Genomic DNA, 16,504 nt, shown 5'->3' on the forward strand with positions numbered 1-16,504 from the left:
CTGTATAGGTATTCAGTGGATCCCAAACTTTTAACTGGAGAATGGGCATCCGTGCAGAAGTACTGAGCTAGTTTTCACTGAACTATTTTAAATTCACTAAGGTAAAGTTTGGGACACAGCAAGTTGCCTGATGAAATTTTACTTCCATAAATTTTATGAACAATTTATAATTCATTAATTGTCATTTCCATCATCATTTATAAAGTATATTAATTTTAATCACTTCATTCCTAAAAATTAGAACTAAATACCCTAGATGAACTTAAATTACTTTCTCTTATATTTTCTATAAAAAGTCATATTCAATTTGAACTGGAAATATAAACATCTTACCATATTCTTCTCCCACATTTGTAAGGCTTCTTGCCTACTTAACTAAATAAAATTGACCACGGTTTGTAAATCTACAAAAACATGAGTTCTAATACCAAGACATCTTTAATGACAAAAGAAAAGAGAATAATGTCCTTAAGCGCAATGCATATATACTTCATACATTAAGCTAATAATACTTGATAATTATTGGATAAAGGATTAAATATTTCTTTTCTTAGTTTAGTCTATATTTCCAGAACTATCAATGAATTGTCTTACCTATAAGACATTTCACTATTTATCACCATCTAAAAATAACCATATGCAACTATTTTAAATTTAAATTCAGGAAGAACAAACTTCTTTTTCAGTTTCCCATTCTGTAAAAAGTATAAGATAGCAGGACTTTTCCTCTTTAAAATACCATGTACTCTGAAGTCCAGTTTGTGATACTGTGCGTTGTACATCACTAAAAACATTAACAAAACAAAGTTAAAAACTACTTTCCATACCTGCCTAAATTTTGCACGGGCCTCTTTTTCTTTCATTCTTCCATGGGCAACTAAGTAATCAAATACTTCACCTGAATCAGAAAGGTAAAGCAATAAAATATACACAAATCTCCAATTAACAGGACAAGCAATGTCAAGTTCTTGCCTTGTTTTTAGAGCAGCTTTTGACCCACAATTTTCTGATAGTTTTACATAAATCACAAACTATTACATGAATAGAAAAAAACAGGGAAAAATTACACACAGAATTGAGTGTCGGTAAGCAGCTTATGATTTAGCAAAACTTTTTTAAAAAATAAGTCATAAAAACATAACTGAGAAAACTTGCTTTCTGATTTCAAGTATTACATAAAAATACAGTCAACTCTTTATTATGCATTCAAATAAAGGGAAGCCACAGCATGAGCAATCAAAAATTATACCTGGCGTTGTATTTGGGGGCTACGTGTCAAACAAAGTAACAAAAGTCATGTTACGTTGGATCTCTCTCTTTTAAATTCTACTTGTCCTGGAGTCTTGGTCAAATTCCTTCTGACTGCTTCCATTCCCACTGATTTCGTGCTTTTCCTTCCTATACTCTGATTATGCTAGTCCCACTATACTCATTTCATCTATTTTGGTTCTTAACTACTTACGCAGAATTAAATCATCCGGTGTGTGTCTCCTATTACTTTGAACCAACTTCAACGATCATATCTGCCCTATCCCCGGGACAGAACACAAAATGGGTAGACAATACATACTTGTTGAAATAATTCAAATGAGAAATTGTGGAAATTTCCTATTAGACCCATTACTTTACATGTATATAAGTTTTTTTTTTTCATTTTTCTCTAATACTTGTAAAAAAACCCTAAATTACTATTTAGTGACAATATTAAAAATAAAATATCTCAGTATAAGGGAGAAATTTATTTTTAATGTCCTTATAATTTACACCAGATAGATATACATGTCTATTTAAAACTCCTAAGATGGCTTAAGGCATTCTTGTAAATATAGCAGAGTGGTTAAAAACTCAGGCTTTAGAATCAGACCAATTTTGTTAAGAATCCCTGTTTAGCCCTAAGTAGCTACTGGGAGACATGAGGAAGATTTCTCAACTTTTTTAAGATCCTGCTTCTATTTACTGCCTATCTCACATGGCTGTTATAAGGATTAAATGAAATAATGCATGTGCTTAGCACAGTGACTGGCATACAGTAAGCACTCAATAAATTATACATTTGTATCTCAGTATACAGTAAATTGTATGTGTGTGTATATGTGTGTGTGTGTGTGTGTATGTATGCAATATCAATCCTAGGATATCAATAAAACATTAAAAACCAAATATGTAATGATGTATGTCAGATGAAACTAATACACCTACAGTGTCAGACAACATATGATACCAGGCATACTTAAATGACTGAATGGGATGATGAAAATAGATGCGAGTAGATGCTCTAGTTGACCCATCACGGTAGTTAATTCCAGATATGTGAGTTTAGGCTGGGAAAGACATATGCAAGAATTCAAAAATATGGACTGCTCTTAAGTTCTGCCTAGGACATCTATAGCCCAGATGTTTACAAGACTTAGTCCTTCACTTATTATATATTACTTGTTTATGATTTGCTTCCCCCAAAGAATGTAATCTTCCTGAGGGCAGGGACTTTCTGTTTGCTCACCCATGTGTTCCCAGCAGCTAGAATAACATGTGGTACATAACACACGTCTAATAAATAATGTTTGCGTGAACGAAAGAAGAAATAAAACACACCATTCCAGAGCAGCCGAACACATACTTTTAATAGGTTCTTTGGGATTAAATGTGGTTCAGAATCATAAAGGAGTTCCCTGCCTACCTAATCACAGAAAATCTTCTGCTCCATTAGTGAACCAGGATCAAAACTGATCTAAATACTCCTGACAAAGAAGCAGCTGTCTGACTCAACTCTTTTTCTCACGACAGATTCAATCCTAAAATATCTAGAAATTTCAGAGGAAAAATATTAAGTGTCGATTATAAAAGTTACCTTGCCAGTTATCGATTAAAAAGGCAAGAAAATGACTCCAGATTTAGCACCACAGAACCATGACGGTTTTGTTAGAGGATCACTAACGGGCAAGACTCGGCGAAAGCCTACCGCTAGAAACCAGAACTGAGTGAGAGAGCACCTGGTATGGGCTGAACTCCGGTAAACACCTCTGCACACTGTGCCCCACGGCCCTTCCTCACTGAGCTACTGAAGGAGAGCGGTGAGGATCCCACACGCTCTCTGTTCCTGCAGCCACTGCCCCCTTTCATCAGCGCCAATACAGAGTTGACTGCACTTCCCGTTTATCGTCAAACAGCATACATAGCAATATTAACACAGCCTTGTGGTGGTGCCCCTTCATAAAAACAGAAGTGTCCACCGACTTTTAGCAGTCTGTAATTTCTCATATCGAAGCTTATCTAGCCCCTTTCTCTACACTTTAGATCACCAAACGGGGGGAAAAAAGAGTCTAAGTGAACTAAAAATAACACCCAGGGCTCCCATGCTGACAAATTGTTATATAAAATCTAACCAAAGGGTAGAAAGAGAAATAGCCCATTATGTGGTATCCATACATTCACTAATTTTATTACAGACCTACATCTCATACAAATTTGCATGGCTGTATTAATATTTTTAAAAAATCCTATAATAATAAACCTTAATGACATAGGTTTTCACATTAAGTCAAAAAACCTACATTAAAATACTTTCAGGATGAGAAAAGGCTTTGCAAAAAACCAAACCTACTGGAACTTTCAGTTTGCATTAAAAACTGAAAAAGCTATTAAAATAGATGTAATATTTATAGTAAACATTTTTAGAAATCTAAGAAGCAGTACAAAAATACATAGTTTAGGTATAATAGACTAGAATAAATCCTCTTTATTCTTACATACAAATCTACACATTAGCTAAAAGGATCAACACTAAATTCAACCCTAAGTTTTTCTACTGATTAGCAAAAAAGCTAATTAGCCACAGTGGTTTACATAATTTCAGTTGCTCTCCTCTTTTTCAATTGCTTAACACCTTCAAGCATTGTTTTACTGGTTCAATGATTTAGCTTCAGAAATTTTTAAATGTGTTTCTAAGAAAGTTCTGTGCCTCAAAGTCACAACAGTAACTTTGGGCCAACATCTGTCTCCTTTGAGGGAAAGTGTGGAAGATGAAGCTGCTTTTGTTATATACCAGTGTTTGAATCCTTCCCATTTTCGACACTATGTAGTCAAAGTATCCATTACATTCGACACATGCATCTGTATTTCTCTGTCAACTCAGTCCTCTAACTTATAACATGTATAAATCGATACTTGTTTAAATCGAGACATTTTATGGATTATCTTGAAAATCCATGTATATTGAGACTGTGTCATATGTGACCAACCTCTGGCCCAGAACACACTTTTACTATAAACTTTATTAGATACATTGTGAATTTGAAATTTCCTTATAGCCAAGTGCTTCTAATCACAATATTATGACATACTATAATATGTAGAGAAGAGAATCAAAACATTCATAACAATGTCAATTTAGGGTTTTGAAAACTGTCTTTAGGCAATTTTATGTAAGCCAAAAATCCAACTTTCAAATGTAGGATCAATAGGTCTTGAAAGCAAACACTGGATTTTCCTTAAGATATACCACTTAAAAGCATTTTAAATAAAATTGTCGATTCATTAGTAACAGTGAACACATAAGTGTTATAATAAACCTTTGGGTGTTGATAGTTCTGTATGTCTCATCAAAGATAACTTTTCCACCCCTCTCATCCTTACCCCCACTCGCATACTCCATGACTAAATAGAGGGTCTTCTCCGTTTCAATAACTTCAAACAATTTTACTGAAAAAAAAATTAGAGATATAACTGTAATTGTTAGCATATATGGGATATGCTTTAAGAAAATTTAAGGTAATCCTAAGCCAGTAGAAAATCTGAGTATTTACTAAAAATTATTAATGACAATTTTAAACTGAAAAATTCTCTCAAAGGTAATTACTACTGTGGAAGAAAACCACTTACCACAAAGTGATTTGGAACCAAATCTGTTGGGTCAAAAGAGTTAAGTTTCTGGGATTGAAAACCATTACTTTTTCTAATGAGAAGAACATAATGAAAAGGAGACGCTTAAAATCAGGATAAAATTTTAACTAAAGCTTAAAAGAGACTGTATTATAACAACACATATGTTGTACTATCATAAAATGTTGACCAATCTTTGGTACAGAAACAAAAATATTCTATAATTATGTGGTATTATAAAAGTTTTTGGTTAAAAAAAACACCAAATCATCAGACTTACATAGTTGAAATGATATACCACAAATAATCACATTAATATCTCTAGTAAATATAATATTTTTAAATGTGAAAGCAACAAGTGTTTAGAAAATGGGCAGGTTAAAAGAAGAATTACTTTTTCCTTCTTATCATCCATTGACTTGATATGTTACATGTAATCAATCTATTTATTTGTAAATGTAGGCCAAAACCAGAACTCATAGGAATAAATTCACTAAAATTGAAATCAACCCTATTTTCTTTAAAATTCAAATTAGTTATTTTGCCCTATGATCAAACCTAAATGCATATTATCAAATTATCTGGAATTCATTTCTTATAAGTACTGCAATGGCAAGCAATCTCTATTTAGGGCAATTTAGAAAGGAGATACAAAAAAATATTCATATGCATTAACTCCAAGTCAAATATATTATTTTAATGGAGAGCTTCAGACAGCAATGCAGTAGAAAATAGCCATTTGCAGCCTTCAATTTCTATAAAATTCTACCTTTTCAAATAGTCTCAAATTAAGGAATATACTTCATCATTAATTATATACATGAATTTCATACCTATGTTAGGATGATTTAATATCTTCATTATTCGTACTTCTCGAAACAACTGTTAAAGAAAACAGGTAGACATATTTCTGTTAAAACCATTCGCTTGAAGAAATTCATCTTCGTACAAGACACTAGAAGATCCTGGTAATGAGCTAAGAAAGAAACAAGAGATTTGTTTCTCAGATTGACCTCTAACTTTGCTGAGACTTGATTTCCAGGACAATTATAATGAGATGAACTCAGATGGTTCTGTTTGCGTGTGTACATGTGTGTGAATACACCACATACAATAAAACTTGCATTTTTATTTGACTGCTCTTCATTACTGGCAATAAAAGAAAAATACTGTGGAAATGAAACTAAATGATCTCTCACATGATTTTTATCCAAAACCAAGCTTCCTAGGAGGCTGGGGTGGTGGGGAGGGGAAGGGGGTGGTGGTTCTGATACTTTAGTCATCTCTACTGGTTGATCAGGCACTTTATGAAAGATTAAATGATATAAACCTACACTAAGTAAAATTTGAAAAGGAAACAAGACTATTTTCAGTAGCATTTTTAAGGAGACTTGTATAATAGTAAAGGACAATAAAAATTTATTTACCACATTATATAAAACACCAAAACATACTGAAAATAAGTCGCTTGAAACACGAATGTTAAAAATTCATGCCTTTTAGTTTTCAATATAGGGCCCATTTTTCAAAAGTGTGATCTGGCATTTTTTTTGCTCTATGCCGTCTTTTGAGTACATGTTAAGTTCAGAATCAAGCATCTAGTTCAGGAAAACAGAAGGGCCAATAACTGATAATATTCGAAAAAAGTCTACATTATGACATATGATCTAAGGTTAATGCTTTCAGAGGGGACATTTCTCCAAGGAAGATATACAAATGGCCAGAAAGAATGTGAAAAGAAGCTCAACATCATTAATCATTAGAGAAATGCAAATCAAAACCACAATATGAGGTAACCCTTCAGACTCAGGATGGCTACTATTAAACAAAACAAAATAACAAGTCTGGGCAAGGATGCGGTTAAAGTGTATACACCTAAAAGCAGGGACTCAAACAAGCATTTGTCGTACACCTACGTTCACAACAGCTAAAAGGAAGAAGCAGCCCGAGTTTCAACTGATGAATAAATGAACAAAATGTCGTATATACATACAATGGAATAATATGGTCTTTTTTTAATTAATAAAACATTTTTTTTAAATTTTGAGAGAGAGCATGCATAAGTGAGGGAGGGGCAGAGTGAGGGAGGGGCAGAAAGAGAGAAGGAGAGGAGAATCCCAAGCAGGCTCTGCGCTGTCAGCACAGAGCCTGATGCAGGGCTTGATCCCATAAACTGTGAGATCACGACCTGAGCCGAAACCAAGAGTCGGACGCTCACTCAACTGAGCCACCCAGGCACCCGGGATAACATTCAGTCTTAAAAAGGAAAGACACTCTGACATACACTAAGATGAACAAACCTTGAGGACATTAGGCTAAATGCAATAAACCAGTTGCAGGAGAAATACCATACGATTTCCTGTGTATATTAGGTATGTAGAATAAGGTCAAACTAATAGACACAGAAGTCAGCCAAGGCCTGGAGTGACTGAGGCAAAGAGTTTCACTGTCTAATGGGTATAGAGTTCTCAGTTTGGAAGATGAAAAAAGTTCTGGAGATGGCCGGTGGTGATGTGTGCACAATAGTATGAATGTATTTGACACCACTGAACTGTATGTTTAAAAATGGTTAAAATGGTAAATCTTAGGTGTACTTTAACACAAGTTAAAAACAGAATATAATGTGTTGATATGCCTCAAAAAATTTCACACCAATGATAAACCTACGTAAGGTTTATCTACCACTAAAATCTCATCCTAGCTCTCCTCCATATCTACAGAAACTTGGGAGTCATCCTTAACTACATGCCTCCCCGAAGTCTGCACATCAGATCTATCACCAAGACCTACTGACCCGACCTCCAAAATTCATCTCACATCTGTCAACTTCTATCTATCCATACAGGCAACACTGTCACACTGGATCCCATAGGTCTCTATACATCCATTCTGCATTCTCTTTTCTGTCCTCCCATCCTCCAACCCATTAACCATGCAGCACTACACTTCTGATCACCACTGCTGGTTTTCCAATGTCATTAGAACAAGATCTTAAACATGGGCTACCAGGCCTTGAAAATCAGTATCTTGCCTACCTTGCCATGCTTATCTCATGACACTACGTACCATCGACATGGATGTCTCCTAGATGGACTTCACTTAAGGCAACCAGCCATCTTTCTCAGTTGAACTTGTTAAGATCCCTCACTACTCAGGGCCTTTGCACATACTCTTCCCCCCTCTGCCTGGAATGAATGCTCTTCATTCACTTTTTGAATTATGAAATATTTCAAATTTGTTAAAAAGTACAGAAACAAATATAGCACTTACCTCCGTATTCACTACCAAGATTAAACAACTTATGTTAATGTTCTGCAATATTTTCGTGAGATTTTATTTTTAAGAAAAATTATGAATTTTAATTACTTAATAAAATATGAAGACATTAATCATTCTAGTCATAGCTAGAGTATCCCTCTCTCTCTTTTTCTTCCTCCCCATCCTAGATAAAACCACTACCCTAATGCTGGTATATAACAAGCTATAAGCTTTTATTAATTTTCTATAGTGCATATATAAATAGTGATATTAACTCTTTTGTGTTTTAAACTTTATATAAGTGGAGTCATATTGAATATATCTCTCTAAACTTATTTTTTCTTCAACATTATGTTTCTTTGTTCTCTCCCTGGTATGTATTGATCTGGTCCATTTACTTTAATTGCCATGTTCCATTACAGTACATGAAGAAACTACAGTTTATACACTGTTCTATTGAGGATGCTTAACTTACTGATGTATTTTCCCTACTGCAGTCAGTGCTATAACGAAAATTCTTGACACGTTCACGGGAAGTCCATCGTTTACATTAGGGTTCACTCTCGGTGTTGTACATCCCAGGGGGTTCAACAAATGTACAATGATACGTATCCAACACTACAGTATCGCACAGACTAGTTTCACTGCCCTAGATATCCCCCATGCTCCACCTACTCACCCTTCCCTCCCATAAATCCCTGACAACCACTAATCTTTTTTACTTTTTCCATAATTTTACCTCTTGAGAAGATCATATGGCTGGAATCATGGAATATGTGGCCTTTTCAGATTGACTTCTTTCACTTAGTTAATATACATTCAATGTTCCTCCGTGTCCTTCCATGACTTGACAGAGCATTTATTTTTAGCACCGAGTGATATTTCATTGTATGGATGTACCAGTTTATTTATCCGTTAACCTACATCTTGATTGCGTCCAAGTTTTGACAATTACGAATAAAGCTGCTATAAACCGTGTGCAGGTTTTTGTGTGGATGTAAGTTTGTAACTCATTTGGGTAAACGCCAAGCAGGATGACTGGTGGATTTTACGGTAGGTATGTTTAGCTCTGTAAGAAACCACCAGACTGTCTTCCAAAGTGGCCATGCCATTTTCTATTCCCACCAGCAATGAGAGTTCTCGTTACTCTACATCCTTAGCAGTATTTGGCGTTGTTAGTGTTTTGTATTTTCACATTCTAATAGGCGTGTGGTGGCATCTCACTGTTGTTCAAATTTCCAATTCCTAATAACAGACGGCGCTGATCATCTTTCCATATGCTTATTTGCCATCTATATGTTTTCTTTGATGAGATGTCTGTTCAGATCATTTGACCACTTTTTAATTGGTTGTTAGTTTTCCTGAGTCTTTTCAAATCAATTTTCGAGCCTGCATTTCCAGCAGATGCCTGTGGATAGTAGTGAACATGGATTGTTCATCAAACACCATTTTGTTTCTACTTTGCACCATCAGAGAATGGGTCATTCTCATGAGCAGTCCTGGAGGCCCTGGGCAGAGGGGGCCAGAAGTCACATACCCTCACTTCCTCCTTGAGGCTCTCAGGGAGATTGGTGGTCTGAGTGGTTGGTCTGAGTGGGGTGCTCAGGTCAGCAGAGGGAACCATGTCCAGGGGGCACCAGACATAGGACTGAGGAGATGCCGCCCCTGCCCAGACTTGTGAGGACTGATGGCAGGGGTAGAGTCCCGTGGGATCTCCTGTGTTCTGGGTGAGGAGTCCCCTCAGAACACACACAGAGTTCTTTTTTTTTTGGCGGGGGGTGGGGGGGTGGGAGACAGAGAGAGACAGAGCACAAGTGGGGGAGGGGCAGAGAGAGAAGGAGACACAGAATCCAAAGTGGGCTCCACGCTCCGAGCTGTCAGCACAGAGCCCAATGCGGGGCTCGAACCCATGAACCGTGAGATCATGACCTGAGCCAAAGTCGGACGCTTAACCGACTGAGCCACCCAGGTGCCCCCACAGCGCTCTTACCTTAGCTGCTGACACCATCTAGGCCTCCCCTGTCTACTTACCTAATGCCCCCCTCCTCTGAACAAGACCCTTACCTCCCTGAGAGCCCCAAAGAAGTAAAAGAGGAAGTACCTCCCAAAGACGAAGTAAGGGGCCCATCATCACGTCACCTTTGCCCAGGGACTCACTGGGCTGACGGCACGTGCAGGACTCCGTGGGTTACATTTTCAGAAAACGTGTACTTCTGGTTGCAAACTTTTTTTTTCTCTTGCTACAGCACATTAGCAGATAAAATTCACACACTAATAGATAAAATTTACATGTGAGTGTATTATAAAGAATAAACACAAATAGTCCCTGTTTTGGCTTTGCTATACTATACAGGTTTTAAAGTAGCTGGACTGGCTATCAATATGAGCAGCAATACTGTAAGTTTCATTTGCATTCTTCAGTATTACCACTATCGTGTCTTTGAAACAGGAAAGTGCCCAATACCAATCTTGTTCTCTACGCTTACATATAAATAAACTGCCCGTTTTCTTTACTTAGTCTTGCTTTCTTATTAAGACTTCACCTGTTAACTTGTTGTATCTGACTATAAAAGCACAACTCACCAGCACTACAGTACCGAAGCCTGTAACTGGCCCCCACATCCCCTCTGCAAATCTAACGTGCACTATCCGAGCACCCTCAACACTCAGTCCACGGTGTGCCCTGCGTCCTTGCACTCCTTAAGCTGAACAGAATGCTTACCAGAGGTGATCTAGGTCCCAAACATATTTGTCGGGTATACGTGTTACTGTAAATAGATAATTTAACGAGTCTATCTGTTTTCTTCTTTTTTTCTTAATTTCTATTTATTTTTTAAATGTACATCCAAGTTGGTTAGCACATAGTGCAACAATGATTTCAGGAGTAGATTCCTTAATGCCCCTTACCCATTTAGCCCACCCCCTTCCCACAACCCCCCCAGGAACCCTCCGTTTGTTCTGCATATTTAAGTCTCTTATATTTTTGTCCCCCTCTCTGTTTTTATATTATTTTTGCTTCCCTTCCCTTATGTTCATCTGTTCTGTATCTTAAAGTACTCATATGAGTGAAGCCATATGATATTTGTCTTCTCTAATTTCGCTTAGCATAACACCCTCTAGTTCTATCCACGTAGTTGCAAATGGCAAGATTTCATTCTTTTTGATTGCCAAGTAATACTCCATTGCATATCTATATCACATCTTCTTTTTTTTTTCAAATTTTTTTTTTTAACGTTTATTGATTTTTGAGACAGAGAGAGACAGAGCATGAACAGGGATGGGTCAGAGACAGTGAGGGAGACACAGAATATGAAACAGGTTCCAGGCTCTGAGCTGTCAGCACAGAGCCTGATGCGGGGCTTGAACCCACGAACTGCGAGATCATGACCTGAGCTGAAGTCGGACGCTTAACCAACTGAGCCACCCAGGCGCCCCTATCACATCTTCTTTATCCATTCATCTGCTGATGGACATTTGGGCTCTTTCCATACTTTGGCTATTGTTGGTAGTGCTGCTATAAACATTGGAGTGCATGTGCCCCTGTGAAACAGCATACCTGTATCCCTTGGATAAATACCTCATAGCGCAATTGCTGGGTTGTAGGGTAGTTCTATTTTTAGTTTTTTTGAGGAATCTCCATACCGTTTTTCAGAGTGGCTGCACCAGTTTGCATTCCCACCAGCAGTGCAAAAAAGATCCTCTCTCTCAGCATCCTCACCAACATCTGTTATTGCCTGAGTTGTTAATGTTAGCGATTCTGACAGGCGTGAGGTGGTATCTCACTGTGGTTTTGATTTGTATTTCCCTGATGATGAGTGATGTTGAGCATTTTTTCATGTGTCGGTTAGCCAGCTGGATGTCTTCTTTGGAGAAGTGTCTATTCATGTCTTTTGCCCATTTCTTCACTGGATTATTTGTTTTTTGGGTGTTGAGTTTGATAAGTTATTTATAGATTTTAGATACTAACCCTTTATCTGATAGGTCATTTGCAACTATCTTCTCCCATTCCATCAGTTGCCTTTTAGTTATTCCTGATTGTTTCCTTTGCTGTGCAGCTCTTTATTTTGATGAGGTCCAAATAGTTCATTTTTGCTTTTGTTTCCCTTGCCTCTGGAGACGTGTTGAGTAAGAAGTTGCTGCGGCCAAGGTCAAAGAGGTTTTTGCCTGCTTTCTCCTCCAGGATTTTGATGGCTTCCTGTCTTACATTGAGGTCTTTCAACCATTTTGGGTTTATTTTTGTGTATGGTGTAAGAAAGTGGTCCAGGTTCATTTTTCTGCATATCACTGTCCAGTTTTCCCAGCACCACTTGCTGAAGAGACTGTCTTTATTCCATTGGATATTCTTTTCCTGCTTTATCAAAGATTAGTTGGCCATACGTTTGTGGGTCCATTTCTGGGTTCTCTATTCTGTTCCATCGATCTCAGTGTCTGTTCTTATGCCAGCACCATACCGTGTTGATGATTACAGCTTTGTAATACAGCTTGAAGTCCGTATATTCGCTTTCTATTGCTGAATAAGAAATTACCACACCCTAGCAACTTGTAACGACACACATTTATCATCTCACAGTTTCTGTGCATCAGTAGGGCTTCATTGGGTCCTCTGGCTCCCATCGAGGTGCTGCAGTCTCATCTAGGGGTCTGACTGGGGAGGAATCCATTTCCAAGCTAACCCAGGCTGCAGCTTTAGGACTGAGGATGCTGGGTTCTTACTTGCTCTCGAGCAGAGGCCACCCTTACCTCTTAGAGACTGCTTACATGTCCTTGCCAAGTTAGGCTTCTCCAACATGGCTGTTTATTATATTCAAGCCAGCATGGATAATCTTTAGGGCATGTTGGCTAGAAAGGCAGTTTTATATAACATAATGTAATCATGGGAGTGAAATCCCATCACCTTTTCCATATTCTGTTGGTTAGAAACAAGTCAATGGTCCCGCCCACATTCAAGGGGAAGGGATTATACAAAGGTGTGAACACCAGAAGTGGGGATCACAGGCAGCTGCCTTAAAGTTTGTCCAATACAATTAAATGTTACGTAAACCAATGAATTCAAGTTTGTTGTTTAACAAAAAACAAAACAAAACAACACACACACACACACAAACACAAAAAAATCTGTAAATTCTAGATAAAAGCTGCTAGAGAAATTGCTGCCCACTTAAGTGTGGGCAGAATAAATATCAAAGATTAAAATAAAATCTTGGGGCTGCTCTCAGATCATTCCTGGGTATCTTTAAATTCTCCCTCATTAATTAAAAAAATAAAATAAACCTGGAAATAGCAGCAAGTGTGAGTTTAGGGGTGAGATTTGTGCAAGATAAACAAAGCTAAATGCCAATCAACAGGCCCAAACTAAGAAGGGGGGGGTGGGGGAGAAACCTTGGCCTTAAATTGTTCAATGGTATGCACTGATGTGTTCAATTTAAATGTTAAATATCTATATAAGTTTTCGTAATTCCTCCCTTTACCATACTTTTCCAATTAACCGCTCCTTACGGCAGGCAAAAGAGGGTTTCCACCTTATTTTCTCCAGAAAGTGGCCCAGGGAGTGTAGCGTGTCATTCCATACGAGCTCTAATTCCAGCTCCTCTTCCTTCTCTTCTGCCTCAAGGAAGCACACAGGATTCCAAGTGTGTAGACAATGTTGTCACAGGGATAATCTTGAGGTTATTTCTCATTAATTTTTATGAAATTACTGGCAAATTCAGTGGTTTACTCTTGGAAGCAAACTGGTTGAGACATACCCTAGAACTCATGAAAACATGCTGAAGCCTCCCGGCAGCTCCACGTCTGACATTCTAAAGGAATGGATTAGCTGTACATGCTTCAAGCACCTCTCCACAGATACTGGGGTTTGCTTGTTGGTTTGTTCGTTCCCTAAGCTGGGTTTTGGACTGGCACTGAATTCACGAATGCGGTCCCTGACAAGAACCTAGAATTTAGCCCTTGTGTTCTACCAAGAAGTGAGGTGAGCTGGGGAGAGGATTGCAATGATCTTGTGAACATTAGGGCATACCTGAACAGAAGTACCACGCCACTGCCATCTGGAGATGAAGCAGGAGAAACAGTCACAGGAAGGGCCAAAGTTCTCATAAGGTAATTTCTTATTCCAGTTAAAAAATTAAGACCTAGTCATTGGATTCCTGTATCTCAAAGATGTCTTCAATGTACTGTCCTATCCTTAGTTTCCTCTCCTTCAGTAATCGTTGACAAGAAGTGAGGAAAAAACCGTAATAAGCAAGAGCACGAATGTCTGTGTGGGTCGGGTGTGTGAAGGCTAAAAATGACAGGCAATGGTGGAAAGACCAAGAGTGGCTGCTGTTGGAAGAGCGATCGGTGTGTGTTAAGGGGCATCCTGACTCAGGATAATCAAACGCCAGTGGCCTGACCTACCAATCACCCTTCCTCCCAAAGAAACACTTGAGTTGTCAGCTAGATATGGGTCATTAACACTCCAAATCCAGAGAGCTGGGACCAACTGCACAGTAGCACATGGCTTGAGTAAAGGTCTAAGATGTCTCTTCCTCTTCGTGACTCCCCTCGTGCCCTTCCCTAAACTGCAATATTCCAGCTGGCTGCACACAGGAAAGAGACGGGACTAATTAACCACCTCAGCTGCCCGAGTCAAAGGGAGCAGGGAGAGACAGCGAGCCACATGTCTGTGATCTTTTAGCTCAGAGAAGACCTTTATCAGTGAGGGTGCCAATCTTACCAGTGCCTGCTATTCCAGGCTATTCTAAGAAAGGTGGACAGGGCTGAGGGGAGAAGGAGAGCTGAAAATTTAGACCATGATAAGTTTACCTTGAGATAGACAATTATTGTTAAAAAAAAGTCAATTATCACATGTATCATACGCCCAGGTACAAGTCAGGAACACAAAGGTTTGCAAATATATTAAATAGTCCCACAGCACTAGATGAGTTTCTGATTCTAATTTGTAGTTCATTTCCCTTGCTCGCTTTCAAACTGTGACATTACGATGTTCCTAGCATTCTCAAACTTGGCAGGAAAGCTCCGAATTCGCTAATACCCTCCAAACTTACTATTTCACCTTTGCTGTGGGCTGGAAATTGAGGCTAGAGTTTGTTCAAATTCTGTGTGCCGAATTAGAGAAATGAGTGCTGAGTGAAGGCTTGCGATGGGTTTTCTCTAACTAAAAGGCAGGGAGGGACCTCAGTGTTTGGACTTTGTGACAGCTACTCTCGCTGTTCAGAGGCCTTTGTTTCCTTCTTGGTTCCTGGCGTTGTTCCAGGTAAGTGAAGTTAGTAAACAAGAGAGATATTTACTTTTCAATTCAGTCCTTTTTGTTAGGGCTTAAGGTCAGGATCAAACTCCATCAGTGTTAATCAGTATTTGCCTCAATTATGAGCATTTTCTTTTTCTCCTCTCAACTGTTCTCTTCCTTCCTGCCTCTTGTTTTTTTTTTTTTTCGATGGTGGGAAAAATCGGTTATATTTAGAAGTAGCCACGTGGATATGGCTTAGACAATCCTCGTTCTATTTACACCCGAAGTATCATAGTCAGGGGCCAGTCAAATGCACATCATCTTCCTTCCACCAGACCCGCTCACCGTGTGCCCTTGTCACAGGATTCCTGCACTGCTCCTTTGGTCTCGAGGCACATGGAGAACAACCCCGTGGCCCCAGGAACTTGACAAAGGCACAGTGGTCAAGCTTGTTCCCACTGGGCGAGATCTTCCAGGCTGTCATCAGCCTTGGGGGACTGGGCTCATAGGAGGACGGTGACATTCAGATGTTCTTGCACCTGTCGACACAGCCTTCTTGGCCTTTCCAGCATTTTGTTCTGATTGCGGTTTGGCGAGGGGCAGGAAGCCCTTCTTTGCCTTCACTGTAATCTTTGTAAAAATCCTATCTCTATCTTTGATAGCAGTTTACTGGTCTATTTTTTTAAACTTTTTTTTTTAAGTTTCTTTATTTTTGAGGGACAGAGCATGAGCAGGAGAGGGACAGAGACACACACACACACACACACACACACAGAATCTGAAGCAGGCTCCAGGCTCCGAGCTGTCAGCACAGAGCCCCATGTGGAGCTCGAATCTACTAACCATGAGATCAAGACCTGAGCCAAAGTTGGACGCTTAACTAACTGACTGAGCCACCCAGGCTTCCCAACAGTTTACTGGTCTATTAATGTGAGGTGTGGTGACAAGTGCAAGTGATATTCAGGTCCAAGGGACTTCCGGGTTCTCGTTTAGTCTCTCTCAGAGGCTCCCGTCATTGAGGGGTTTTGTAGATGAAATGCCTGTATTAACAGAACCCTATAGATTAAGCTTTCAGCTTTTAAATTTCCAGGATCATCTTTTTACTCCTTTTTAAGTCTCCAGACGTGTTATTGGTACACCACG

General features: G+C 38.7%; 1 protein-coding gene across 4 annotated transcripts in view; it reads right to left on the bottom strand.

Moving 5' to 3' along the window:
* The window catches only part of MARK1 (microtubule affinity regulating kinase 1), a 117,560-nt gene that overhangs the window by 44,144 nt on the left and 56,912 nt on the right, over nucleotides 1-16,504 (bottom strand). For 3 of the 4 annotated variants that reach the window (XM_027075000.2, XM_027074999.2, XM_053209327.1), the window contains exons 4-6: nucleotides 5,712-5,760; nucleotides 4,633-4,698; nucleotides 828-898 (exon numbers count right to left, since the gene is read on the bottom strand). In XM_027075000.2, coding sequence (XP_026930801.1) covers nucleotides 828-898; nucleotides 4,633-4,698; nucleotides 5,712-5,760 — 186 coding nt within the window. Of the gene's footprint in view, nucleotides 1-827; nucleotides 899-4,632; nucleotides 4,699-5,711; nucleotides 5,855-16,504 lie in introns of those variants that run through there. The other variant, XM_027075001.2, reaches the window with a different exon arrangement.

The sequence above is a fragment of the Acinonyx jubatus genome, chromosome E4 (genome assembly GCF_027475565.1).
Source record: "Acinonyx jubatus isolate Ajub_Pintada_27869175 chromosome E4, VMU_Ajub_asm_v1.0, whole genome shotgun sequence".
In the NCBI taxonomy this organism is placed as follows: domain Eukaryota; kingdom Metazoa; phylum Chordata; class Mammalia; order Carnivora; family Felidae; genus Acinonyx; species Acinonyx jubatus.